General features: G+C 43.6%; 3 protein-coding genes across 8 annotated transcripts; 1 reads left to right on the top strand and 2 right to left on the bottom strand.

Moving 5' to 3' along the window:
• Positions 1-790: 790 nt before the first annotated feature.
• LOC109751671 (geranylgeranyl pyrophosphate synthase, chloroplastic-like) lies at positions 791-20,450 on the bottom strand. Its single transcript, XM_020310560.2, has 4 exons — positions 20,394-20,450; positions 18,363-18,660; positions 11,071-11,085; positions 791-1,242 (listed from the first exon to the last, which is right to left on the bottom strand). The coding sequence occupies exons 1-4, from the start codon at positions 20,448-20,450 to the stop codon at positions 791-793; spliced, it is 822 nt and encodes a 273-aa protein (XP_020166149.2).
• Positions 20,451-21,502: 1,052 nt separating this feature from the next.
• On the top strand, positions 21,503-25,713 carry LOC109751635 (uncharacterized). Of its 6 annotated transcripts, XR_005762142.3 has the most exons (7): positions 21,520-22,825; positions 23,649-23,801; positions 23,909-23,980; positions 24,287-24,389; positions 24,468-24,582; positions 25,027-25,276; positions 25,367-25,713. XR_005762142.3 is itself a non-coding variant. In XM_040394475.3 (5 exons), exons 1-5 carry the CDS (start codon positions 21,680-21,682, stop codon positions 24,473-24,475), a joined length of 1,482 nt encoding a protein of 493 aa, XP_040250409.1. In that variant the 5' UTR covers positions 21,519-21,679; the 3' UTR covers positions 24,476-24,644. The 6 variants fall into 6 exon arrangements, 2 of the variants coding, with proteins under 2 accessions (XP_040250411.1, XP_040250409.1); XR_005762145.3 differs by lacking the exon at positions 24,287-24,389 and having other exon boundaries at positions 21,503-22,825; positions 24,417-24,582; XR_005762144.3 differs by lacking the exon at positions 24,468-24,582 and having other exon boundaries at positions 21,514-22,825.
• A 203-nt stretch (positions 25,714-25,916) lies between these two features.
• On the bottom strand, positions 25,917-27,262 carry LOC109751655 (uncharacterized). Its single transcript, XM_020310542.4, has one exon. The coding sequence runs from the start codon at positions 26,934-26,936 to the stop codon at positions 26,094-26,096; it is 843 nt and encodes a 280-aa protein (XP_020166131.1). The 5' UTR covers positions 26,937-27,262; the 3' UTR covers positions 25,917-26,093.
• Positions 27,263-27,714: the final 452 nt, after the last annotated feature.

Raw genomic sequence — 27,714 nt, 5'->3', positions numbered from 1 at the left:
CGTGCTGACGTGGATATGATGCTCGCCGGCAGTTGCTCCTTGCTCCCTGCATGATCCGGTAAAGTACGGTAGTTGTATTCGCCGGTATGTGATCTGGTTTAGTTATGAGCAGGGGCGTGGCTAGGTCTCAGTCGATTAAGATTTAACCAAGTCTCAGTCAACTCACAAAACATGTGGAAAAAAAATTAAAGAAAAAATTTGCAAAGATTTATTTGTAAAATCTCATGGATATAGTATTGACTGAGGCTTAACGAAGTCTAGTCGAGTGAGACTTAGCAAGTCTGTATGAGCAGGGTATATGGATGCCTAGAATACCTTGAAGTTAAATATTGTTGGGGGTCGGGATAAGAGACATGCAAATCTAAGAGCATCTCCAGCCGTCCCCCAACGAAGGCCCCCAAGAGCACTTTTTCGTCGCCGACGGCCAAAATAAGACCCACTCGCGCCCCCACGACCTCAATTATCGCCAGAATTGGGCAAAAGTGTGGCCGGCGATTCCACCCCAAACCCAGGATCCTCGGGGGCAGCTAGGGGAGGAGAGAGACTGCTTTGCATGCCATTGGGCCTATACCTGGCCATACCTCGGGCCGGGCCGGGCCTAGCCAAGCCCGACGCAAAAAACCCAGGCCCAAGCCCGGCCCGGCCCGGCAGTCGGGCCTGTTTTCTGGGCCCGAGCCCGGCCCGAACACGTAAAAGCCCGTCGGGCTTCGGGCAGGCCCGGCCCGTCCTTCAGGAAAACGCGAAAACGATGGGCCCGGGCCCGGCCCGGCCCGGTCTTCGGGCTCAAAATCTAGGCCCGAGCCCGGCCCGGGAGCGGCGTCGGGCCGTTCGGGCCGGGCTGCCCATGGCCAGGACTAATTGGGCCCGCCGTCAGCCTCCCACTCCCTCTCTCCTCACTTTTCCTCCGGGGCCTACCCACGTGCTTCTCTCTTCCCTTCTCCTTCTCCCCACCCACGGGCGCAGCAGGGCGGGCAGCCATGGCGGGGTGCGGGGTGCAGGCCAGGGGCGGGGCCACGGCGGACGGTGCGGGGAGGCGGCGGACGCCCTCAACCTCCTCGTCGTCTCCTCCGGCGACGATGGCGCCGCCCACCGCCGCGGCCTCCAGGAGCCGCGTCGTCTCGTGCACGTGGATGTACTCCAGCGTGGCGAGGCCGACATCGGCGCCCTCGCTGCCGAGGTCCACGACCTGCCCCGCCGCGAGCCCGCCCGCGAGCTCCGCCACGGCCGCTCGCACTAGCCTAGCTGCGTGATACGTCTCCAACGTATCTATAATTTTTGATTGTTCCATGCTATTATATTATCCATCTAGGATGTTTTATATGAATTTATATGCTATTTTATATGATTTTTGGGACTAACCTATTAACCTAGAGCCCAGTGCCAGTTTTTGTTTTTTCCTTGTTTTTGAGTTTTACAGAAAAAGAAAACCAAACGGAGTCCAATTGACCTGAAAATTGACGGAGATTATTTTTGGACCAGAAGAAGCCCACGGAGTATCGGAGATGAGCCAGAAAAGTCCCGAGGCACACACGAGGGTGGGGGGCGCGCCCTACCCCCCTACCTCGTGGCCGCCTCGGAGACCCCCCCTGACTTGTTCCCGACGCCAAAACCTCTTATATATACAGAAACCCCCAGAACATAACCTAGATCGGGAGTTCCGCCGCCGCAAGCCTCTATAGCCACCGAAAATCAATCTAGACCCGTTCCGGCACCCTGCCGGAGGGGGGGAATCCCTCTCTGGTGGCCATCTTCATCATCCCGGCGCTCTCCATGACGAGGAGGGAGTAGTTCACCCTCGGGGCTGAGGGTATGTACCAGTAGCTATGTGTTTGATCTCTCTCTCTCTCTCTCGTGTTCTTGATTTGACACGATCTTGATGTATCGTGAGCTTTGCTATTATAGTTGGATCTTATGATATTTCTCCCCCTCTACTCTCTTGTAATGGATTGAGTTTTTTCTTTGAAGTTATCTTATCGGATTAAGTCTTTAAGGAATTGAGAACACTTGATGTATGTCTTGCATGTGCTTATTTGTGGTGACAATGGGATATCACGTTATCCACTTGATGTATGTTTTGGTGATCAACTTGCGAGTTCCGTGACCTCGTGAACTTATGCATAGGGGTTGGCACACGTTTTCGTCTTGACTCTCCGGTAGAAACTTTGGGGCACTCTTTGAAGTTCTTTGTGTTGGTTGAATAGATGAATCTAAGATTGTGTGATGCATATCGTATAATCATACCCGCGGATACTTGAGGTGACATTGGAGTATGTAGGTGACATTAGGGTTTTGGTTGATTTATATCTTAAGGTGTTATTCTAGTACGAACTCTATGATAGATTGAATGGAAAGAATAGCTTCGTGTTATTTTACTACGGACTCTTGAATAGATCGATCAGAAAGGATAACTTTGAGGTGGTTTCGTACCCTACAATAATCTCTTCGTTTGTTCTCCGCTATTAGTGACTTTGGAGTGACTCTTTGTTGCATGTTGAGGGATAGTTATATGATCCAATTATGTTATTATTGTTGAGAGAACTTGCACTAGTGAAAGTATGAACCCTAGGCCTTATTTCCTAGCATTGCAATACCATTTACGCTCACTCTTATTACTTGTTACCTTGCTATTTTTATAATTTCAGATTACAAAAACCTATATCTACCATCCATATTGCACTTGTATCACCATCTCTTCGCCGAACTAGTGCACCTATACAATTTACCATTGTATTGGGTGTGTTGGGGACACAAGAGACTCTTTGTTATTTGGTTGCAGGGTTGCTTGAGAGAGACCATCTTCATCCTACGCCTCCCACGGATTGATAAATCTTAGGTCATCCACTTGATGGAAATTTTCTACTATCCTACAAACCTCTGCACTTGGAGGCCCAACAACGTCTACAAGAAGAAGGTTGTGTAGTAGACATCAAGCAGTTTCTGGTGCCGTTGCCGGGGAGGTGAGTGCTTGAAGGTATATCTTTAGATCTTGCATTCGAATCTTTTTGTTTCTGTTTTTATCACTAGTTTATTCTATAAAAGAAAACTACAAAAAATGGAATTAAGGGTGCCTCATATGCTTCATCTTTTTAATATCTTTCGTGAAAATGATGGAAAGGAAAATTGTTCTCAAGTACTAGAAAAAGAATTACATATAATGCTTGGCATAAAATATGTGAATGATGAGCATGATTGCAATGTTGTTAGTATGAATTCTTTGAATACCCATGATGCTAATGATATGCAAAGCCACAAGCTTGGGGATGCTATGTTTGATGAAGATTATATGTTTAGTCCCCCAAGTTTTGATGAGCAAATTTATTATGATGATAGCATGCCTCCTATTTATGATGATTATATTGATGAAAGTGGGTTTGGAAGAGTGTCAACTTTAGGAAGTAATGATCCCACTATTTTGGAGGGTGTTGAATCTTATTGTGATAATTGTGAAAGTGGATTTGGAGAGGTCATGACTTTATTTAGTGATGATTCCACTATTTTGGAAGAGGTTCCAATTGATTATGAGAATAAAGCTGCTATCAATGATGATTATTGTGATGACATGTATGATATAAAGAATAATTATAACCATGAAACTTGTCATCGTGATTTTAGTTTTCAATTGGATTATGCCTCACATGATAGTTATTTTGTTGAGTTTGCTCCCACTACTATTCATGAGACGAAATTTGCTTATGTGGAGAGTAATAAAATTTCTATGCTTGTGCATCATGAAAATACTGTTTTATGTGATAGTTATATTGTTGAATTCATTCATGATGCTACTGAAAATTATTTTGAGGGAGGAATATATGCTTGTAGGAGTTGCAATAATACCAAGTTTCCTCTCTATGTGCTTAAAATCTTTAAGTTATGCTTGCTCTGCCTTCCTATGCTAGTTGATTATTGTTCCCATAAGTTGTTTGCTCACAAAATCCCTATGCATAGGAAGTGGGTTAGACTTAAATGTGCTAGTCACATTCTTCATGATGCTCTCTTTATGTTTCAATTCTTATCTTTTATGTGAGCATCATTGAAATCATCATGCCTAGCTAGGGGCGTTAAACATTAGCGCTTGTTGGGAGGCAACCCAATTTTATTTTTGGTCTTTGCTTTTTACTCCAGTCCAGTAATAAATAATTCATCTAGCCTCTGTTTAGATGTATTTTTATGTTTTAATTAGTGTTTGTGCCAAGTAGAACCTTTGGGAAGACTTGGGTGAAGTCTTTGCGATCTTGCTGTAAAAAATGGAAACTTTTGCGCTCACGAGATTAGCTGCAATTTTTTAATGGAGAGTGCTTTTAGGTTGATTCTTTTTGCAGATGATTAATAGACAAATTAACACCAATTTATTTCAGAATTTTCGGAGTTACAGAAGTATTCGAATGATACAGATTACTACAGACTGTTCTGTTTTTGACAGATTCTATTTTCATTGTGTTGTTTGCTTATTTTGATGAATCTATGAGTAGTATCGGAGGGTATGAACCATAGATAAGTTGGAATACAGTAGATATTACACCAATATTAATTTAGAATGAGTTCACAACAGTACCTAAGTGGTGATTTATTTTCTTATACTAACGGAGCTTACGAGTTTTCTGTTGAGTTTTGTGTTGTGAAGTTTTCAAGTTTTGGGTAAAGATTCGATGGACTATGGAATAAGGAGTGGAAATAGCCTAATCTTGGGGATGTCCAAGGCACCCCAAGGTAATATTCAAGGACAACCAAGAGCCTAAGCTTGGGGATGCCCCGGAAGGCATCCCCTCTTTCGTCTTCGTTCATCGGTAACTTTACTTGGAGCTATATTTTTATTCACCACATGATATGTGTTTTGCTTGAAGCGTCATTTTATTTTCTTTTGTTTTGCTTGTTGTTTGAATAAAATACCAAGATCTGAAATTCTTAAATGTTAGAGAGTCTTCACATAGTTGCATAATTATTCGAGTACTCATTGATCTTCACTTATATCTTTCGGAGTAGTTTGTCATTCGCTCTAGTGCTTCACTTATACCTTTTTAGAGCACGATGGTGGTTTTATTTTGAAGAAATAGATGAACTCTCATGCTTAACTTATATTATTTTGAGAGTCTTAAACAACATGGTAATTTTCTTGGGTTTTAAAATTTAGTCCTAATATGATAGGCATCCAAGAGGGATATAATAAAAACTCTCATATAAAGTGCATTGAATACTATGAGAAGTTTGATTCATTATGATTGTTTTGAGATATGAAGATGGTGATATTAGATTCATGCTAGTGAGTAGTTGTGAATTTGAGAGATACTTGTGTTAAAGTTTGTGATTCCCGTAGCATGCACGTATGGTGAACCGTTATGTGATGAAGTCGGGGCATGATTTATTTATTGATTGTCTTCCTTATGAGTGGCGGTCGGGGACGAGCGATGGTCTTTTCCTACAAATCTATCCCCCTAGGAGCATGCGCGTAGTACTTCGTTTCGATAACTAATAAATCTTTGCAATAAGTATGTGAGTTCGTTATAACTAATGTTGAGTCCATGGATTATACGCACTCTCACCCTTCCACCATTGCTAGCCTCTCTTGTGCCGCGCAACTTTCGCCGGTACCATAACACCCACCATATACCTTCCTCAAAACAGCCACCATACCTACCTATTATGGCATTTTCATAGCCATTCCGAGATATATTGCCATGCAACTTTCCACTGTTCCGTTTATTATGACACGCTCCATCATTGTCATATTGCTTTGCATGATCATGTAGTTGACATCGTATTTGTGGCAAAGCCACCGTTCATAATTTTCATACATGTCACTCTTGATTCATTGCATATCCCGGCACATCGCCGGAGGCATTCACATAGAGTCATATTTTGTTCTAAGTATTGAGTTGTAACTTTTGAGTTGTAAGTAAATAAAAGTGTGATGATCATCATTATTAGAGCATTGTCCCAAGTGAGGAAAGGATGATGGAGACTATGATTCCCCCACAAGTCGGGATGAGACTCCGGACTAAAAAAAGAGGCCATAAAAAAGAGATAGAAAGGCCCAAACAAAACAAAAAGAGAAAAAAAATGAGAGAAAAAGAGAGAAGGGACAATGTTACTATCCTTTTACCACACTTGTGCTTCAATGTAGCACCATGATCTTCATGATAGAGAGTCTCCTATGTTGTCACTTTCATATACCAGTGGGAATCTTTCATTATAGAACTTGGCTTGTATATTCCAATGACGGGCTTCCTCAAAATGCCCTAGGTCTTCGTGAGCAAGCGAGTTGGATGCACACCCACTTAGTTTCTTTTTGAGCTTTCATACACTTATAGCTCTAGTGCATCTGTTGCATGGCAATCCCTACTCACTCAAATTGATATCTATTGATGGGCATCTCCATAGCCCGTTGATACGCCTAGTTGATGTGAGACTATCTTCTCCTTTTTGTCTTCTCCACAACCACCATTCTATTCCACCTATAGTGCTATGTCCATGGCTCACGCTCATGTATTGCGTGAAGATTGAAAAAGTTTCAGAACATCAAAAGTATGAAACAATTGCTTGGCTTGTCATCGGGGTTGTGCATGATTCAAATATTTTGTGTGATGAAGATAGAGCATAGCCAGATGATACGTCTCCAACGTATCTATAATTTATGAAGTATTCATGCTATTATATTATCTGTTTTGGATGTTTATGGGATTTACTATGCACCTTTATATTATTTTTGGGACTAACCTATTAACCCAGAGCCCAGTGCCAGTTTCTGTTTTTCCCCTTGTTTCAGTGTTTCGCAGAAAAGGAATATCAAACGGAGTCCAAACGGAATGAAACCTTCGGGAGAGTTATTTTTGGAACGGAAGCAATCCAGGGGACTTGGAGTACACGTCAGGGAATCAACGAGGAGAGCACGAGGCAGGGGGCGCGCCCTCCACCCTCGTGGGCCCCTCGTGGCTCTCCTGACCGACTTCTTTCGCCTCTATATATATCCATATACCCTAAAAACTTCGGGGAACATAATAGATCGGGAGTTCTGCCGCCGCAAGCCTCTGTAGCCACCGAAAACCAATCTAGACCCGTTCCGGCACTCTGCCGGAGGAGGGATCCTTCTCCGGTGGCCATCTTCATCATCCCGGCGCTCTCCATGACGAGGAGGGAGTAGTTCACCCTCGGGGCTGAGGGTATGTACCAGTAGCTATGTGTTTGATCTCTCTCTCGTGTTCTTGAGGTGATACGATCTTGATGTATCGCGAGCTTTGCTATTATAGTTGGATCTTATGATGTTTCTCCCCCTCTACTCTCTTGTAATGGATTGAGTTTTCCCTTTGAATTTATCTTATCGGATTGAGTTTTTAAGGATTTGAGAACACTTGATGTATGTCTTGCCGTGCTTATCTGTGGTGACAATGGGATATTCACGTGATCTACTTGATGTATGTTTTGGTGATCAACTTGCGGGTTCAATGAACTTATGCATAGGGGTTGGCACATGTTTTCGTCTTGACTCTCCGGTAGAAACTTCGGGGGCACTCTTTGAGGTTCTTTTTGTTGGTTTGAATAGATGAATCTGAGATTGTGTGATGCATATCGTATAATCATACCCAAGGATACTTGAGGTGACATTGGAGTATCTAGGTGACATTAGGGTTTTGGTTGATTTGTGTCTTAAGGTGTTATTCTAGTACGAACTCTTGAATAGATCGATCCGAAAGAATAACTTTGCGGTGGTTTCGTACCCTACCATAATCTCTTCGTTTGTTCTCCACTATTAGTGACTTTGGAGTGACTCTTTGTTGCATGTTGAGGGATAGTTATATGATCCAATTATGTTATTATTGTTGAGAGAACTTGCACTAGTGAAAGTATGAACCCTAGGCCTTGTTTCCTAGCATTGCAATACCGTTTACCCTCACTTTTATCACTTGCTACCTTGCTGTTTTTATATTTTAAGATTACAAAAACCTATATCTACCATCCATATTGCACTTGTATCACCATCTCTTCGCCGAACTAGTGCACCTATACAATTTACCATTGTATTGGGTGTGTTGGGGACACAAGAGACTCTTTGTTATTTGGTTGCAGGGTTATTTGAGAGAGACCATCTTCATCCTACGCCTCCCACGGATTGATAAACCTTAGGTCATCCACTTGAGGGAAATTTGCTACTATCCTACAAACCTCTGCACTTGGAGGCGCAACAACGTCTACAAGAAGAAGGTTGCGTAGTAGACATCAAGATCTTTTCTGGCGCCGTTGCCAGGGAGGTGAGTGCTTAAAGGTATGTCTTTAGATCTTGCAATCGAATCTTTTAGTTTCTTGTTTTATCACTAGTTTAATTTATAAAAGAAAACTACAAAAAAATGGAATTGAGTTTGTCTCATACGCTTCATCTTTTTAATATCTTTCGTAAGTATGATGAAAAGGAAAATTGTGCTCAAGTGCTAGAAGAAGAAGTCTATAAAATGTATGGCACTAAATCTTTGAATGATGAGCATGATTGCAATGTTGTTAGTATGAACTCTTTGAATATCCATAGTACTAATGATGATTGCACTAGTTATGATGAAAATGTCTCCTATAAACATCTCAATTTTTGTGGAGTGCATTGGGTTTGCAAGTACACACCAAATAGGGAAGATAGATATTGCAAGAGGCATAAGCATTTAGAAACTAAACTGTTGCAAGAAAGGCTAGATGTTTGTGCTAAAAATTTAAATTTTCTTAGCCATACTTGTGAACTTTGCAATGAACAGGGTCATTTAACTATCCGATGCAAATTGTTTCATGATCTAATCGTGTCCAAAAATTGTGATGACTTGATTTCCCTTGCAAATTATAATGAACTTAGTTTGCTTATGGGTTACGAATAAATGAAACGTATAACTAAGCATCTTCCAGAATTTTCCCGTTATAAACTTCTTGATTTTGATCTAGAGAAAATTTATATGTATTGTGCGGTGAATTGCATTGAAAATCCTTATATTGCCAATTACATAAAGACAAGAAAACAAATAGAAGATGAAGAGAATACTAATGAAAGGGAAGAGACTTCGCAATATCCTCCTATTATTTCTTATGATGAATCAGGTAACGAGGAGGAGCCTTTTATTCAACCAATCTCATTAATAAGGAGCTCCAAAAAGAGGATTGAACCCACACATGATGTGGTGAAAAAGAAGAAAGGAAAAAGGAAGAGAGGTAAAAATATATCTCTCCCAAATAATGTTGCTCCTATTATTGTTGTGCCTCATGAAAATGAATCAAAAATAATTGTGGAAGATGATGCACTTGATGATGATCTCGTTATGCCTCTTGCTTGTTGTGATGATTATGATTGGGAAGATAATGATACTTCTTATGATCTTGAAAATCTTTTTGGCACTTGCTTGGAAGAATATGATAATAATGTTTGCTATATTATTGGTGCTATCCATACTATTAATGATGAGAGTGATTATGCTTATGATATGAAAAGGCCCAAGCTTGGGGATGCTATGTTTGATGAGAATGACATGTTTGAGAATATTTTCTGAAATTAATGTTTGTCCCAAGCTTGGGGATGCTACGTTTAATGAAGATGATATTTTTAGCCTCCCAAGTTTTGATGAGCAAATTTATTATGAGGATAGCATTCTCCTACTTATGATGATTATATTGATGAAAGTGGGTTTGGAAGAGTGTCAACTTTAGGAAGTAATGATCCCACTATTTTGGAGGATGTTGAATCTTATTGTGATGAATATGAAAGTGGATTTGGAGAGGTCATGACTTTATTTAGTGATGATTCCACTATCTTGGAAGAGGTTTCAATCGATTATGATGAGAACAAAGTTGCTACTTATGATGATTATTGTGATGAAACTTATGCTATAAAAAGTAGTGATGACTATATTTATGAAACTTGTCATGATTATGATTCCCCTTTTTTCTGAACATTACTCTTTTAATGTGGAAACAATTTATAGTATTCAAGTCTCTTATGATACTCCCACTATCCCGAATGAGAAGAATTTTGCTTATGTGGAGAATAATAAAATTTCTATGCTTGTAGATCATGAAAAGAATGCTTTAGGTGCTGGTTATATTGTTGAATTCATTCATGATGCTACTGAAAATTATTATGAGGGAGGAATATATGCTTGTAGGAATTGCAATAATATCAAGTTTCCTCTCTATGTGCTTAAAGTTTTGAAGTTATGCTTGTTTTGCCTTCCTATGCTAATTGATTATTGTTCCCATAAGTTGTTTGCTCACAAAATACCTATGCATAGGAAGTGGGTTAGACTTAAATGTGCTAGTCATATTCTTAATGATGCTCTCTTTATGTTTCAATTCTTATCTTTTATGTGAGCATCATTGAAATCATCATGCCTAGCTAGGGGCGTTAAACGTTAGCACTTGTTGGGAGGCAACCCAATTTTGTTTTAGTCTCTTGCTTTTTGGTTCTGTTTAGTAATAAATAAATCATCTAGCCTCTGTTTAGATGTGTTTTTATGTTTTAATTAGTGTTTGTGCCAAGTAAGACCTATAGGATCTTCTTGGATGATAGTTATTTGATCTTGCTGAAAATTCCAGAAACTTTCTGTTCACGAAAACAATTGTTAAAAATCACCAGAACGTGATAAAATACTGATTCCAATTGCAGAAGATCAATAAACAAATTATCTAGGTTGTCCTATTTTGGTAGAATTTTTGGAGTTCCAGAAGTATACGTTTGATACAGATTACTACAGACTGTTCTGTTTTTGACAGATTCTATTTTCTATGTGTTGTTTGCTTATTTTGATGAATCTATGAGTAGTATCAGAGGGTATGAACCATAGAGAAGTTGGAATATAGTAGATATTACACCAACATGAATTTAGAATGAGTTCACAACAGTACCTAAGTGGTGATTTATTTTCTTATACTAACGGAGCTTACGAGTTTTCTGTTAAGTTTTGTGTTGTGAAGTTTTCAAGTTTTGGGTAAGATTCGATGGACTATGGAATAATGAGTGGCAAGAGCCTAAGCTTGGGGATGCCCTGGAAGGCATCCCCTCTTTCGTCTTCATTCATCGGTAACTTTACTTGGAACTATATTTTTATTCACCACATGATATGTGTTTTGCTTGGAGCGTCATGTCATTTTTTTGTTTTGCTTGCTGTATGAATAAAATACCAAGATCTGAAATTCTTAAATGAGAGAGAGTCTTCACATAGCTATATAATTATTTAACTACTCATTGATCTTCACTTATATCTTTTTGGAGTAGTTAGTCATTTACTCGCGTGCTTCACTTTTACCCTATGAGTAAATGGTTGAATGATTTGAATGTCATAAATCTGAAATTATATATGTTCCATATGCTTATCCCATGGGGAGTAATGACTTCACATATAAGAAGTAGAGGTGGTAAATTTATTGAAGGTTAGCAAACATTGTATTGGTCACTCGAACAATTCATGAAAGAATATTGAAGGAAGAGAGATTTCACATATAAATATACTATCTTGGACATCTTCTATGATTGTGAGCCCCATTAATTATTCTCAAACCTGAGCAAATTAGTTGAAGTTGGACATGGAAGACAACATAATGAGTTATGCTTGGGTATATTTGTATAGAGTTATAGTGTTATGGATCCTCTAACATGTGGTGCTTGCTATTTAGATTCCTTTGCTAGCCAAAATATCTGTACTAAGCGGGAATACTGCTTGTGCATCCAAATTCCTTGAACCAAGTTTCTTCCATGAGTGTCCACCATGTCTACCTATATGCGGTATTTACCTGCCGTTCCAAGTAAATTTGCATGTGCCAAACTCTAAACCTTCAAATAATAATCTGTTTTGTATGCCCGAATCGCTCATGTAGCGACTAGGGGCTGTCAGTATCTTCCATGCTAGGTGGGTTATTCTCACGATGAGTGGACTCCGCTCATCATTCACGAGAAAATGGCTGGTAACTGGGATGCCCAGTCCTATGATCAAAAGATCAAAAACAAAATCACAAATAATTTAAACAAAACTCCCCCAGGAATGTTGATAGTTGGACGGCACCCGTTGTTTCGGACAAACCGTGGAGTGTGAATGTTGGTGGAGGGGGAGTAAAAAAATTACCTTTCTGCGTGGGAACCGCCTATGATGTATCTAGTATGGAAGATATTGGGAACTCTTGGTCGTTATGTTGACAATGAAAGCATACCTCTCAAAATTATTTTCATCTCTGTTTTTGCTTCGAGCTCTGGCACCTCTGCAAATCCCTGCTTCCCTCTGCGAAGGGCCTATCTTTTACTTTTATGCAAGAGTCAGTAGTATTCCTTCTCATTCCAACCTACTCTTTAGTTGGCAAGCATCATGTGATGGAAAAGATCTAAGCATATATGGCCATTCAAATATATTTGATCATGAATTATTATTGTTGACAATTATCTATATGATAAATAAGTTGGGAGGCGAAACATTAAGCCCCTATCTTTCTCTGTGTTCGATGGATGCTATTAGTTCTAAAAATATGCTTTGAGTGGTAGAAATCATGGAAGACTATATGATAGTTGAGTATGTGGGATTTGCTAAATCAAAGCTCTTACATAGACCCTTCCTGAAAATAAGATGAATTGCAATTGTTTGATGACTGAGAACTGTTTGTTAGTTTTCAAGAAAGTTTATGATCTATACTTTAACATGTGAATAGCTTGTTATTGATCATGAAAAGTTCTATGAGTTGAGCTACTGTTATGATATATAATGGTGCTAGAAAAGGTGATTGAAATTATTATTGATCAAACTTGTGCACCTGCTAGCATTCACACTTCATAAATTCTTTCTTTTATCATTTACCTACCCGAGGACGAGCAGGAATTAAGCTTGGGGATGCTGATATCTCTCCAACATATCTATAATTTATGAAGTATTCATGCTATTATATTATCTGTTTTGGATGTTTATGGGCTTTACTATGCACTTTTATATTATTTTTGGGACTAACCTATTAACCCAGAGCCCAATGCCAGTTTCTGTTTTTCCCCTTGTTTCAGTGTTTCGCAGAAAAGGTATATCAAACGGAGTCCAAACGGAATGAAACCTTCGGGAGAGTTATTTTTGGAACGGAAGCAATCAAGGGGACTTGGAGTACACGTCAAGAAATCAACGAGGAGAGCACGAGGCAGGCGCTCCCTCCACCCTCGTGGGCCCCTCGTGGCTCTCCTGACCGACTTCTTTCGCCTATATATATCCATATACCCTAAAAACTTCGGGGAACAGAATAGATCGGGATTTCCGCCGCCGCAAGCCTCTGTAGCCACCGAAAACCAATCTAGACCCGTTCCGGCACCCTGCCGGAGGGGGGGATCCTTCTCCGGTGGCCATCTTCATCATCCCGGCGCTCTCCATGACGAGGAGGGAGTAGTTCACCCTCGGGGCTGAGGGTATGTACCAGTAGCTATGTGTATGATCTCTCTCTCTCTCTCTCTCGTGTTCTTGAGGTGATACGATCTTGATGTATCGCGAGCTTTGCTATTATAGTTGGATCTTATGATGTTTCTCCCCCTCTACTCTCTTGTAATGGATTGAGTTTTCCCTTTGAAGTTATCTTATCGGATTGAGTCTTTAAGGATTTGAGAACACTTGATGTATGTCTTTCCGTGCTTATCTGTGGTGATAATGGGATATTCACGTGATCTACTTGATGTATGTTTTGGTGATCAACTTGCGGGTTCAATGAATTTATGCATAGGGGTTGGCACACGTTTTCGTCTTGACTCTCCGGTAGAAACTTTGGGGCACTCTTTGAGGTTCTTTGTGTTGGTTTGAATAGATGAATCTGAGATTGTGTGATGCATATCGTATAATCATACCCACAGATACTTGAGGTGACATTGGAGTATCTAGGTGACATTAGGGTTTTGGTTGATTTGTGTCTTAAGGTGTTATTCTAGTACGAACTCTTGAATAGATCGATCCGAAAGAATAACTTTGCGGTGGTTTCGTACCCTACCATAATCTCTTCGTTTGTTCTCCGCTATTAGTGACTTTGTAGTGACTCTTTGTTGCATTTTGAGGGATAGTTATATGATCCAATTATGTTATTATTGTTGAGAGAACTTGCACTAGTGAAAGTATGAACCCTAGGCCTTGTTTCCTAGCATTGCAATACCGTTTACGCTCACTTTTATCACTTGCTACCTTGCTGTTTTTATATTTTCAGATTACAAAAACCTATATCTACCATCCATATTGCACTTGTATCACCATCTCTTCGCCGAACTAGTGCACCTATACAATTTACCAGTGTATTGGGTGTGTTGGGGACACAAGAGACTCTTTGTTATTTGGTTGCAGGGTTGTTTGAGAGAGACCATCTTCATCCTACGCCTCCCACGGATTGATAAACCTTAGGTCATCCACTTGAGGGAAATTTGCTACTGTCCTACAAACCTCTGCACTTGGAGGCCCAAGAACGTCTACAAGAAGTAGGTTGCGTAGTAGACATCACCAGATTATATGATTTTGGAGGGATAGCTTGCTTTGGCCATGTTATTTTGAGAAGACATGATTGCTTTGTTAGTATGCTTGAAGTATTATTGTTTTAATGTCAATATTAAACTTTTGTTTTGAATCTTATGGATCTGAATATTCTTGCCACAATAAAGAAGATTACATTGATAGATATGTTAGGTAGCATTCCACATCAAAAATTCTGTTTTTATCATTTACCTACTCGAGGACGAGCAGGAATTAAGCTTGGGGATGCTGATACGTCTCCAACGTATCTATAATTTTTTATTGTTCCATGCTATTATATTATCCATCTAGGATGTTTTATATGCATTTATATGCTATTTTATATGATTTTTGGGACTAACCTATTAACCTCGACCCCAGTGCCAATTTTTTTTCCTTGTTTTTGAGTTTTACAGAAAAGGAAAACCAAACGTAGTCCAATTGACCTGAAAATTGACGGAGATTATTTTTGGACCAGAAGAAGCCCACGGAGTATCGGAGATGGGCCAGAAGAGTCCCGAGGCACCCACGAGGGTGGGGGCGCGCCCTACCCCCCTGGGCGCGCCCCCCTACCTCGTGGCCGCCTCGGAGACCCCCCTGATACGTCTCCAATGTATCTATAATTTTTTATTGTTCCATGCTATTATATATTCTGTTTTGGATGTTTAATGGGCTTATTTATACACTTTTATATTATTTTTGGGACTAACCTATTAACCGGAGGCCCAGCCTAAATTGTTCTTTTCTTGCCTATTTCAGTGTTTCGAAGAAAAGGAATATCAAACGGAGTCCAAACGAAATGAAACCTTCGGGAGAGTTATTTTTGGAACGGAAGCAATCTAGGAGACTTGGAGTAGATGTCAGGGAAGCTTCGAGGTGGCCACAAGGCAGGGAGGCGCGCCCCCACCCTCGTGCGCCCCTCGTGGCTCCCCTGACCGACTTCTTTCGCCTATATATATCCATATACCCTAAAAACATCAGAGAACAGAATAGGTCGGGAGTTCCGCCGCCGCAAGCCTCTGTAGCCACCATAAACCAATCGGGACCCTGTTCCGGCACCCTGCCGGAGGGGGGGATCCTTCTCCGGTGGCCATCTTCATCATCCCGGCGCTCTCCATGACGAGGAGGGAGTAGTTCACCCTCGGGGCTGAGGGTATGTACCAGTACTATGTGTTTGATCTCTCTCTCTCTCTCTCTCGTGTTCTTGAGGTGATACGATCTTGATGTATCGCGAGCTTTGCTATTATAGTTGGATCTTATGATGTTTCTCCCCCTCTACTCTCTTGTAATGGATTGAGTTTTGCCTTTGAAGTTATGTTATCGGATTGAGTCTTTAAGGATTTGAGAACACTTGATGTATGTCTGATACGTCTCCAGCGTATCTATAATTTTTTATTGTTCCATGCTATTATATATTCTGTTTTGGATGTTTAATGGGCTTATTTATACACTTTTATATCATTTTTGGGACTAACCTATTAACCGGAGGCCCAGCCCAAATTGCTGTTTTTTTTACTATTTCAGTGTTTCGCAAAAAAAGATATCAAACGGAGTCCAAACGGAATGAAACCTTCGGGAGCGTGATTTTTGGAACAAACATGATCCAAAGGACTTGGAGTGGATGTCAAGCAACCAACGAGGCGGCCATGAGGCAGGGGGCGCGCCTACCCCCCCAGGCACGCCCTCCACCCTCGTGGGCCCCTCGTGGCTCCACCGACCTACTTCTTCCTCCTATATATATACCTACGTACCCCAACCCATCGAAGAGCACCACGAAAACCTAATTCCACCGCCGCAACCTTCTGTACCCGTGAGATCCCATCTTGGGGCCTTTTCCGGCGTCCTGCCGGAGGGGGCATCGATCACGGAGGCTTCTACATCAACACCATAGCCTCTCCGGTGATGTGTGAGTAGTTTACCTCAGACCTTCGGGTCCATAGTTATTAGCTAGATGGCTTCTTCTCTCTCTTTGGATCTCAATACAAAGTTCTCCTCGTTTCTCTTGGAGATCTATTCGATGTAATCTTCTTTTGCGGTGTGTTTGTCGAGATCCGATGAATTGTGGGTTTATGATCAAGATATCTATGAACAATATTTGAATCTTCTCTGAATTCTTTTATGTATGATTGGTTATCTTTGCAAGTCTCTTCGAATTATCACTTTGGTTTGGCCTACTAGATTGATCTTTCTTGCAATGGGAGAAGTGCTTAGCTTTGGGTTCAATCTTGCGGTGCTCGATCCCAGTGACAGTAGGGGAAACGACACGTATTGTATTGTTGCCATCGAGGATAAAAAGATGGGGTTTATATCATATTGCATGAGTTTATCCCTCTACATCATGTCATCTTGCTTAAAGCGTTACTCCGTTCTTATGAACTTAATACTCTAGATGCATGTTGGATAGCGGTCGATGTGTGGAGTAATAGTAGTAGATGCAGGCAGGAGTCGGTCTACTTGTCACGGACGTGATGCCTATATACATGATCATACCTAGATATTCTCATAACTATGCTCAATTCTATCAATTGCTCGACAGTAATTCGTTCACCCACCGTAATACTTATGCTATCTTGAGAGAAGCCACTAGTGAAACCTATGGCCCCCGGGTCTATTTTCCATCATATTAATCTCCCGTTATTTCCATTACTGTTTACTTTGCTTTCTTTACTTTTACTCCTTATCATAAAAATACCAAAAATATTATCTTATCATCTCTATCAGATCTCACTCTCGTAAGTGACCGTGAAGGGATTGACAACCCCTTTATCGCGTTGGTTGCGAGGTTCTTATTTGTTTGTGTAGGTGCAAGGGACTTCAGCGTGACCTCCTACTGGATTGATACCTTGGTTCTCAAAAACTGAGGGAAATACTTACGCTACTTTACTGCATCACCCTTTCCTCTTCAAGGGAAAACCAACGCAGTGCTCAAGAGGTAGCAATGTCTTGCATGTGCTTATCTGTGGTGACATTGGGATATTCACGTGATTTACTTGATGTATGTTTTGGTGATCAACCTGCGGGTTCACCTTGTGAACTTATGCATAGGGGTTGGCACACGTTATCGTCTTGACTCTCCGGTAGAAACTTTGGGGCACTCTTTGAAGTTCTTTGTGTTGGTTGAATAGATGAATATGAGATTGTGTGATGCATATCGTATAATCATACCCACGGATACTTGAGGTGACATTGGAGTATCTATGTGACATTAGGGTTTTGATTGATTTGTGTCTTAAGGTGTTATTCTAGTATGAACTCTATGATAGATCGAATGGAAAGAATAGCTTCATGTTATTTTACTACGAACTCTTGAATAGATCGATCAGAAAGGATAACTTTGAGGTGGTTTCGTATCCTACCATAATCTCTTCGTTTGTTCTCCTTTATTAGTGACTTTGGAGTGACTCTTTGTTGCATGTTGAGGGATAGTTATATGATCCAATTATGTTATTATTGTTGAGAGAACTTGCACTAGTGATAGTATGAACCCTAGGCCTTGTTTCAAAGCATTGCAATACCGTTTGTGCTCACTTTTACCACTTGTTACCTTGCTGTTTTTATATTTTCAGATTACAAAAACCTATATCTACCATCCATATTGCACTTGTATTATCATCTCTTCGCCGAACTAGTGCACCTATACAATTTACCATTGTATTGGGTGTGTTGGGGACACAAGAGACTCTTTGTTATTTGGTTGCAGGGTTGCTTGAGAGAGACCATCTTCATCCTACGCCTCCCACGGATTGATAAACCTTAGGTCATCCATTTGAGGGAAATTTGCTACTGTCCTACAAACCTCTGTACTTGCAGGCCCAACAACGTCTACAAGAAGAAGGTTGTATAGTAGACATCACCGCGCCCACGGCGCCCGCGAGCTCCGCTTGGCCGGCACGCCACGCTCCTCGCAGCTCCAGGCAAGGTGCTCGAACGCGAGCGCCAGGAGCGCGTCCCCGGCGAGCAGCGCGGTGCTGACGCCAACAGCGACGTGGTTGGTGGGGCAGCCGCGCCGGAGGTCATCGTCGTCCATGCAGGGGAGGTCGTCGTGGACGAGCGACATGGCGTGGACCATCTCGACGGCGCAGGCGACGGGCTCGGTGGCGACCTCGTCGTCGCCCACCAGCTCGCACATGGCGAGCGCCAGCATGGGGCGCACCCGCTTGCCGCCCGCGAGGAGCGAGTGGTGATACGTCCATTTTGCATCATGCTTTTATATCGATATTTATTGCATTATGGGCTGTTACTACACATTATGTCACAATACTTATGCCTTTTCTCTCTTATTTTACAAGGTTTACATGAAGAGGGATAATGCCGGCAGCTGGAATTCTGGGCTGGAAAAGGAGCAAATATTAGAGACCTATTCTCCACAACTCCAAAAGTCCTGAAACTCCACGAAAGTCGGTTTTGGAATATATTAAAAATATTGGGTGAAGAAAGCACCAGAGGGGGGCCACCCACCGTCCACGAGGGTGGAGGGCGCGCCCTACCCCCCTGGGCGCACCCCCTGCCTCGTGGGCCACCTGGCAGCCCCCCGATGCCCATCTTCTGGTATAAGGTGTCTTTTGCCCTGGAAAAAATCAGAAGGAAGCTTTCGGGATGAAGCGCCGCCGTCTCGAGGCAGAACCAATCTAGGGCTCCGGCGGAGCTGTTCTGCCAGGGAAACATCCCTCCGGGAGGGGGGAATCGTTACCATCGTCATCACCATCGATCCTCTCATCGGGAGGGAGTCAATCTCCATCAACATCTTCACTAGCACCATCTCCTCTCAAACCCTAGTTCATCTCTTGTATCCGATCTTTGTCTCAAAACCTCAGATTGGTACCTGTGGGTTGCTAGTAGTGTTGATTACTCCTTGTAGTTGATGCTAGTTGGTTTATTCGCTGGAAGATTATATGTTCAGATCCTTTATGCACATTAATACCCCTCTGATTATGAACATGAATATGATTTGTGAGTAGTTACGTTTGTTCCCGAGGACATGGGAGAAGTCTTGTTATAAGTAGTCATGTGAATTTGGTATTCGTTCGATATTTAATGAAATGTATGTTGTCTTTCCTCTAGTGGTGTTATGTGAACGTCAAATACATGACACTTCACCATTGTTTGGGCCTAAGGGAAGGCATTGGGAAGTAATAAGTAAATGATGGGTTGCTAGAGTGACAGAAGCTTAAACCCTAGTTTATGCGTTGCTTCGTGAGGGGCTGATTTGGATCCACATGTTTCATGCTATGGTTAGGTTTACCTTAATTCTTCTTTCGTAGTTGCGGATGCTTGCGAGAGGGGTTAATCATAAGTGGGATGTTTGTCCAAGGAAGGCAGTACCCAAGCACCGGTCCACCCACATATCAAATTATCAAAGTAACGAACGCGAATCTTATGAGCATGATGAAAACTATGTTGACGATAATTCTCATGTGTCCTCGGGAGCATTTTCCTTTATATAAGAGTTTTTTCAGGCTTGTCCTTTGCTACAAAAAGGATTGGGCCACTTTGCTGCACCTTGTTTACTTTTATTACTTGTTACCCGTTACGAATTATCTTATCACAAAAGTGGGCCGGGCAACCGACAAGCACACTATTGGCCTCATATTTTCATCTCTGGGGATCTAGTTATCTAGCCAGATGTTGGTGGATGAACCATCACCAATTCTCCTAATCAGACCTTGGCGTAAGATATCTCTTCCCTCTATAAGTGCTCTCCAAATTTTTGATGGATGGTTACCAAGTTCAGCCGACAAGATTGTTCTAGTGGGGAAGTAAACAACTTTCATAATCCTAGCACACAAGGTGTCAGGGGACTGTAGGATCCGCCATGCCTGTTTAGCCAATAAAGCTAAATTGAAAAGTTCAAAATCTCTGAATCCCAAGCCTCCCCTTTGAACTAGCTTGAATAAATAATCGTTATATAGCCTCAAAAATAGAGAGCAACTAGTTAACGAGCGCTCCTTCAGGAGCCTCGTAACGATCAGCGCCGCTTGGCGCACCCTCAGCCATTCGCTACGTGTCGCGCTCGGGCGCTCCCTCCGGATTTTGTTTTTTATTTATTTTTCCGCACGCGTTTTCGGCTTTTTAAACGGTTTTTTTCGACGTTTTGGTTTTCCATCGGTCTTCCTTAGCTTTTCAATCAAAAAAATTGCGCGAAAAAATGTGTTTTTTTCTTTCGCGAGAGTCACGGTTTTGCTTCCGCAAGAGGCACAGTTTTGCTTTCGCGAGAGTCACGGTCGTGCCTCTCCGGAAGGAAAAAAACGCGTTTTTTGTTTTTTTTTTTGTTTCGCGAGAGTCACGGTTTTGCTTCCGCGAGAGGCGCGGGTGTGCTTTCGCGAGAGTCACGGCCGTGCCTCTTGGAAAGGAAAAAAACGCGTTTTCTGTTTTTTTTTCTTTCGCGAGAATCACGGTTTTGCTTCCGCGAGAGGCACGGGTATGCTTTCGCGAGAGTCACGTCCGTGCCTCTCGGAAAGGAAAAAAACGTGAAAAAACGTGTTTTCTGTTTTTTTTTCTTTCGCGAGAGTCACGGCCGTGCCTCTCGGAAAGTGAAAAATGCGTTTTCTCTTTTTTTTTTTCCTTTCGCGAGAGTCACGGTTTGCTTCCGCAAGAGGCACGGTTGTGCTTTCACGAGAGTCACAGCCGTGCCTTCTCGGAAACGAAAAAAACACGTGCTTTTTTTCTTCCGTGAGAGTCACGGTTTTGCTTCCGCGAGAGGCACGGTTGTGATTTCGTGAGAGACACAGGCATGCCCCTTTCGGAAAGGGAAAAACCCCGTGCTCCCGGTTCGGTTTTTTCGTTCGGTTTTTTCATCCGGTTTTCTTCGTGAAAAAAAGTTCGTCAAAACCTATCAATATGGGATCTAGTTTTGAAGATCTCGACGCGAGGAATCCAACGGTGAAAGCGGTTCGGGATTTGAACGCATGGTTTGAGAGATAAAACGTTTTGAATAAACTGATCTATGAATAAAGGGAAAACTCCCAGGTTGTGACAAGTGGCGCGCTGCATGTGCCTCATTTGTCGCAACCAGGAGGATTGAAGTGATCTTTGCAACGAGTACTCCTCAATTAGTCGTAAAAATAAAAGGATGGCATGCCTGGTTGGGCCGTGCTGTGCCTGGCACGTATAGCCCCGGTCCATCGCTCTTCTCTCGTTTCTCAAAAAAAAAAAAACAAATCACTCGTCTCCCCCGGTCGGCCCCAACCCAACCACAGCGGGAGCGAGCACGCGCGCGCGCTCCAATGTCCATGGACGCCTGCTGCCTCGTCCGCCGGCATCTTCACCCACCGCCGCAGCTTCCGCCCCTCCAGCGTCTGACTATCGGCCGCCGCTGCCGCCGCCGCGGCGTCACCATCGCCGTCGCCTGCTGCTCAACCGCGCCGGACCACCACCGGGAGCGGCCGTGGGAGTCCTACGACCGCGACATCCAACCCCACGCGGGCTCCGATCTGGCCCGCTCGCTCCAACTCCTCGCGGACATGCAGGCCACCGGGATGCGCCCCAGCGCGGCCGCCTACGCGCGCCTCATCCGCGCGCTGGCGCGCGCCGGCCGCACGCTCGAGGCCGAGGCGCTCCTCCTCGAGATGCGCCACCTCGGGCTCCGCCCGGACGCGGCGCACTACAACGCGCTCCTCGAGGGCCTCCTCGCGAGGGCGCACCTCCGCCTCGCCGACCGCCTCCTCCTCCAGATGGCCGACGACGGGGTCGCGCGGAACCGGCGCACCTACATGCTCCTGCTGGACGCCTACGCCCGCGCCGGCCGCCTCGAGGACTCTTGGTGGGTCCTCGGCGAGATGAAGCGCCGGGGGGTCCGGCTCGGCACCGCCGGGTACAGCACGCTGGTGCGGCTTTACAGGGACAGCGGCATGTGGAAGAAGGCCACCGACCTCATCCTGGAGATGCAGGAGCTCGGGGTGGAGCTCGACGTTAAGATTTACAACGGCTTGATCGATACGTTCGGCAAGTACGGGCAGCTCGCCGATGCGCGCGGGGTGTTTGAGAAAATGCGTGGGCAGGGGATCAAGCCGGATATTGCTACGTGGAACGCTTTGATTCGATGGCACTGTCGGGTTGGGAACATGAAGCGTGCCCTGCGATTCCTTGCTGCTATGCAGGAGGAAGGGATGTACCCAGACCCGAAGATCTTCATTACGATCATCAGCAGGTTGGGGGAGCAAGGGAAGTGGGATGAGCTCAAAGAGCTGTTTGATAAAATGAGGAATCGAGGGTTCAAGGAGAGTGGTGCAATATATGCAGTTTTGGTCGACATTTACGGTCAGTATGGCCATTTTCGCGATGCCCAGGAATGTGTAGCTGCTCTTAAAGCTGAAAACCTGCAGCTTTCGCCTAGTATCTTCTGCGTCCTGGCGAACGCTTATGCTCAACAGGTAAGTGCTACTGGAAATGGAGCAAACCAATTTCATAGTGAAATGATATGTTCTTTAATATCTTCCAGTGCATGCTAAGATTTCCTGTCAAAACAATGATGTTAGTCTCCAGAAGAATTAATAACATAAACCGTAGTTCTGGTCCTAGAATAGTGATCGGCTATAATTAATTCACTGGAAGTCCAACTTTTTCTGCTTTAATCGGTTACATCAAACAATAAGATTGCCATGGTAAATAATTACATCTGTTAGGTAGATTTTGCATTTTGTGTTATGCAGAAACATAAGTGAGCCAACTTGCAACTTCTTTTTTGCCATGTGGTACATTAGCTTATCCAAAACAGGATGCCCCAAGAGAGAGTAGTTTGGCATTACTTGCTACTATATGGTTGTAATAGTATAAAAATCTTGAAATATAGCCATTGTAGTTGTTTTCTCCTTCAAAAGAAGCTTAATTGGTACCGTTGACATCAATATATATCTGCCTCTTAGCACTTGACATTCTGGAAGTTACATCGAGAAATTACAGTACCATTACAGGCAACTATATTTGCTAGGTAGATTTTGCATTTTGTGTTACCTTGAGCTGATTTACATGAACTATTTTCCATCTAGTTTAGCGATTTAGCTGATTCAGGGCTACCTGTGAGTGAGTACTTTGGCATAGCTTGCTACTGTGCATGAATAATTATTTTGACTGAAACTTTGCATGAATATTGAGTTTTGTCAGTTTAGTCGCCTTTTCGCTGATCTCAAAACCATCAATTCCTGTCTGTCCTTTTCATCTTGTGCGCATCATATTGCTTTGGCTTTCCCATTTCAGGGTTTGTGTGAACAAACTGTAAGTGTTCTTCAATTGATGGAGGCAGAAGGAATTGAACCAAATCTTGTTATGTTGAATTTGTTAATCAATGCTTTTAGTACGGCTGGAAGGCACGTGGAGGCACTAGCTGTATTCCAGCATATCAAGGACAGTGTATGTACTTTCTCCTGAATGAGAATGCTGTTATTTTTTTGGTTCTTGTTTGGGTGCCATGATTTTACTTTCTTCGCACTCTCTTACCATTACTTATTCTTTCTCAGGGTATGAGCCCAGATGTTGTGACTTACACTACTCTAATGAAGGCTTTCATGAGAGTAAAAAGATATGAGAAGGTCCGCTTGCTGTATTTGTAGTTTTTATTACTTCAGTTGCTTAAATATCCATATGCTTTGTTGCCGACAGAAAACCTTACTTGGTAAAAACTATGGTTTTTTTTCCAGCTATTAACTCTTAACTATAGAAGAGTTCTTTTTGGTGACATGCAATTGCAACTCTCTCCTTAGCTAATGAAGATTTAATTTTCTTGATACGGTGCCAATTATGATTATATGTATTATTGATATTTTGAACCATTAGAGAAATCTACCTGCCTGGATAATTTGACGAGCTTGAAATTGTTTTCTCATTTTCTTGAATAGGTTTCAGAAATATATAGTGAAATGGAGCGTGCTGGTTGTACCCCGGATAGAAAAGCTAGGGAAATGTTGCATGATGCGTCTGTTACAATGGATCAAATGGGATGTAAGTGTTTCATTTGCACTTTTGCAGCTGTTTTCTTGTGGTTTTCGAGGATGTATTGGTTGACGCATGCTTTGCCAGATTATTGAAATTGGAACCCCAGCAGCTCTGAAGTGGCTCTTGTGTTAATGTCTATAACTACAAGAACCCCTACTTTGCTAGCATATGCTTGATGGATCTCTTGTAAAAGTAAAATGTAAGTGTGCTGATTGTATTTACTCTGAAATTGGCATATAAATGGTTCTTCGGCTCTACTAATCTCGTAACACTTAAGATGTCCTTTTGCATGAAGTTGCCCCTTTATATTTTTTTTCTTATATAAGTTTTTTATTGAATAGTTTGGATTGCTTACCACATGTGTCACGTGGTTATTTTCTTATATAAGTTGCTTGCTGAATAGGATGAAAACAGCTTAAATAGTGCCTTGATTAGGACAAGGAAGGTTAGGCGTCAACTTAATACTATGTTTCAAATTGAGGAGCTCCTGCGCTCCTGATTTCTTTGAATTGAAACAAAAGGTGTTCGAACGGCTTCAACTTCTAGAAGTATAATAAGTGTTGTGCAGATTTTCATTTATCACTTGCTCATTTTCATATTTGAAGGTATAGTTCTCACACTTTGGCCCTTTTTAAAATGGCAGAACATGAGACAACAAGTACTTTGCACACAGAAAGTTCTAGTCCGAGTACTGCGTTTCATGGAATCTGGAGAATCTCCCTCTGGCATTTTCTCCAATGGAGATCGTTTGTTGTGGAATAATAATGGGGCCAGCAATCACAAGATTCAGAACAACAGTGATTCTTCCTCAGTTTTAGTTAAGACTGGAGCTCTGAGGTGGAGCATAAGTTCATATCATTCGGCGCCTGCATATTTCTGGCTCCACAATGCAGGTATGCAAACAAACAAACAGCCCATCGCTGTTACCTTCATTTACGACGGAGGATCACCTGATCTGTGCTTGCCTTTGTGCTGGAGTTCAGATTTCGTAGTCGAGGAAACAGTTAAAAGGAGACTTTCGGGGATCTGGACAAGGAAAAAGATGGTGAAGTGTACCATAAGTCTGGAATTCCATTCATTGCCCTCTTCCTGAACCACACTGCATCGTGGTGGTTTTCAGAATATTAGGTGTACTGGGCATTGACTTGTATATCAGGATAGCTTATGAAAACAATCATCTTCGGAAGTAGACAACTCAGATGATTCTCTGTAACCATTTTCATAGGGCTACTTTCTTTGTCTTCACTTTACATCCCCTCTGCTTCCGCCAATAGACTGTGAACTCAAAATGGGATCAAATAATAAGGTTAAGTGTCACTGTCCCTGTGTTTGTCTGTGTGCTGCAATCTCTTGAATTCTCCAGTATTATTCTTTCGCCCAACTTGGACTTGTACTGAATTTACTACTAGGCAGATTATATCTTTGTCAAGTTCTGTACCTTGGTGCATGTAATGGTGGGTATGGTTTGCGATTTTAGACATAACTCGTAGTAAGAAACAAGAACAGAAGATCCAACATTTCCACACACCTCTGTTCGTCTAAAACAGCAGAATTTATATCCTTCTTTCTGAAGTCCAACTCATATATAGCTAGTACTATGCATTGCAACCTAAACGTTCATATATATAGTTTGTGTGTCCAAGCCAGGGAAATTTCCGAAAAGATGAAGCAGAAGCTTTGGAACATAAGGAAAGCAGAGCAGATGTCTCTTCACATGAGCTCGTCGTCGTCGTCGATGTCGCTGAGCGGGTCGTCAATGGCGTCCGTGTGCGTCATGCGCGCGGATGCCTGCTTGACCCACCGCGCCATCTTGGCCGTCTCCCTGCTGACCTTGACCTGCTCCTCGAGCGCCTTCTTGAGCTTGCGCTGCTGCTCCTTGAGCTCCGTCACCATCCTCCTGTTCTCGTCGCCCCACTCGCCGGCGTCGATGCCGAGGACGTCGCCCGGCGCTCCTCCGACGCGGTCCTTCCTGCTCCGCCCCGTAGGGGCCCTCTGCAGGGCCTTCTTGGGCGAGAAGGGGAAGCAGCACGCCTGGCGCGGCGGCGGCGGCGACAGGGAGCCGTCGTCGTCCCTGCCCCTGTTCCGCTCCCTCAGCGTCGGCCGGCCGCGCCCTGCCCCGAAGAGCCGCTCCAGGTCCTCCTCCTCCTCGTCGCCATCTTCTCGGGCCGCGGGGACGCTCGTCTTACGAGGATCAGCCTGCGGCGGAGGGTGCTGCTCCTTCTGCTCTTGGCTCGCCGGGGCGACCGGTGTGGGCGAGGGAGGGTCCGCGTGCGGTTGCGGGAGCGGGTCGGCAGGAGGATCGCCGCGGCGCTGCGGCGGCGCGGTGGAGCTGCGGCCCAGGGTCTTGGCGGGCGGCGCGGGGGCGGTGGGGAGGGACTTGAGCTTGCGGAAGCGGGACTCGAGGCTGGACGGGAGCGCCGAGTCGTCGAGGCCGGCGAGGTGCGCCGTGTTGAGCCTGGCGATCTGCTCCAGCGCGACCAGGTCGGCCGCCTCCGCGAGGATGGCGTCCACCGCCGACATCCCGCCGCCGCCAGCTCCCTTGGAGTACGCCATGGCCGGACCCGGCGGCGCCGCGAGGTGGGGATCAGGAGTTGAGGACTGAGCTCCGCAGGAGTGTGAAAGAAAGAGTGTGTGTGCGGCCGGTTTGGGCGGCGTGGGCGCGGCCGGTCAGTGTCTGGGCCGGAGAATTTGGTGGGCGAGGGAGGAGGAGGGGGCGCGGTGCCGTTTTGTCACGTCCGGCGCGTGGTGGAGCCCCGGACCACCTTTCCACCTCGGATGCCTCTAGGGGTCTTTTGACCGTTGTGTGCCCCGGGCTGTCTACGCGCTGGCTGCGTGGAAAGGCGCGTCACCGCCTTCTCCGGCACCGGCAGGGCACGCTGCTCCGGCGGCCGTGGAGACTCGGTCGGTTTCCTCGCGTGACCCGGCGCGAGCACTCCGGCTTATATGCGACAGTGCACGATCAAAAGGTTCTTTCCTCATTCCAAAAAACAAATGGTTCTTTCCTTTTCAGTAAAGATGATGAAAATTGGCAGGCTCGGTAGATTCCAGAGCACACCAGATGTACATGCATGGATGGATACGTTGATCCATCGTATCCACGTAATCAAGAGCGAATCAGGCTGCAATTCATCGTCGATGCAAAAAAAAAAGCTGCAATTCATCGCGAATTACTGCCCAGAGATTCGGAGCTTCGGGCACGTTTTTATGGGAAAAACATGACGTGCTGTTTTTTTCTTTTTTAGTTGGAACATGATCGACATTTGAGATTAGGACATTTACAAGTTTCATATAAGCCCCCTCTTCAAAGAAGAGAGAAGAGATGGGGGGGGGG

Source organism: Aegilops tauschii, chromosome 7 (genome assembly GCF_002575655.3).
Source record: "Aegilops tauschii subsp. strangulata cultivar AL8/78 chromosome 7, Aet v6.0, whole genome shotgun sequence".
Classification (NCBI taxonomy): Eukaryota; Viridiplantae; Streptophyta; class Magnoliopsida; order Poales; family Poaceae; genus Aegilops; species Aegilops tauschii.
This window is presented reverse-complemented; position numbering and strand designations above follow the sequence as displayed.

Excerpts from the sequence above, each read along its gene's own strand:
- LOC109751671 (XM_020310560.2), bottom strand. The coding sequence starts at position 20,450 with ATGGCTGAGGGTGCGCCAAGCGGCGCTGATCGTTACGAGGCTCCTGAA. Across the intron at positions 18,661-20,393 it reads AGGCTCCTGAAGGAGCGCTC|CATGATGCAAAATGGACGTA; the intron begins GTTAACTAGTTG and ends TCGATATAAAAG.
- LOC109751635 (XM_040394475.3), top strand. The coding sequence starts at position 21,680 with ATGTCCATGGACGCCTGCTGCCTCGTCCGCCGGCATCTTCACCCACCG. Across the intron at positions 22,826-23,648 it reads CGAACGCTTATGCTCAACAG|GGTTTGTGTGAACAAACTGT; the intron begins GTAAGTGCTACT and ends TTCCCATTTCAG. Across the intron at positions 23,981-24,286 it reads GAGTAAAAAGATATGAGAAG|GTTTCAGAAATATATAGTGA; the intron begins GTCCGCTTGCTG and ends TTTCTTGAATAG.
- LOC109751655 (XM_020310542.4), bottom strand. The coding sequence starts at position 26,936 with ATGGCGTACTCCAAGGGAGCTGGCGGCGGCGGGATGTCGGCGGTGGAC.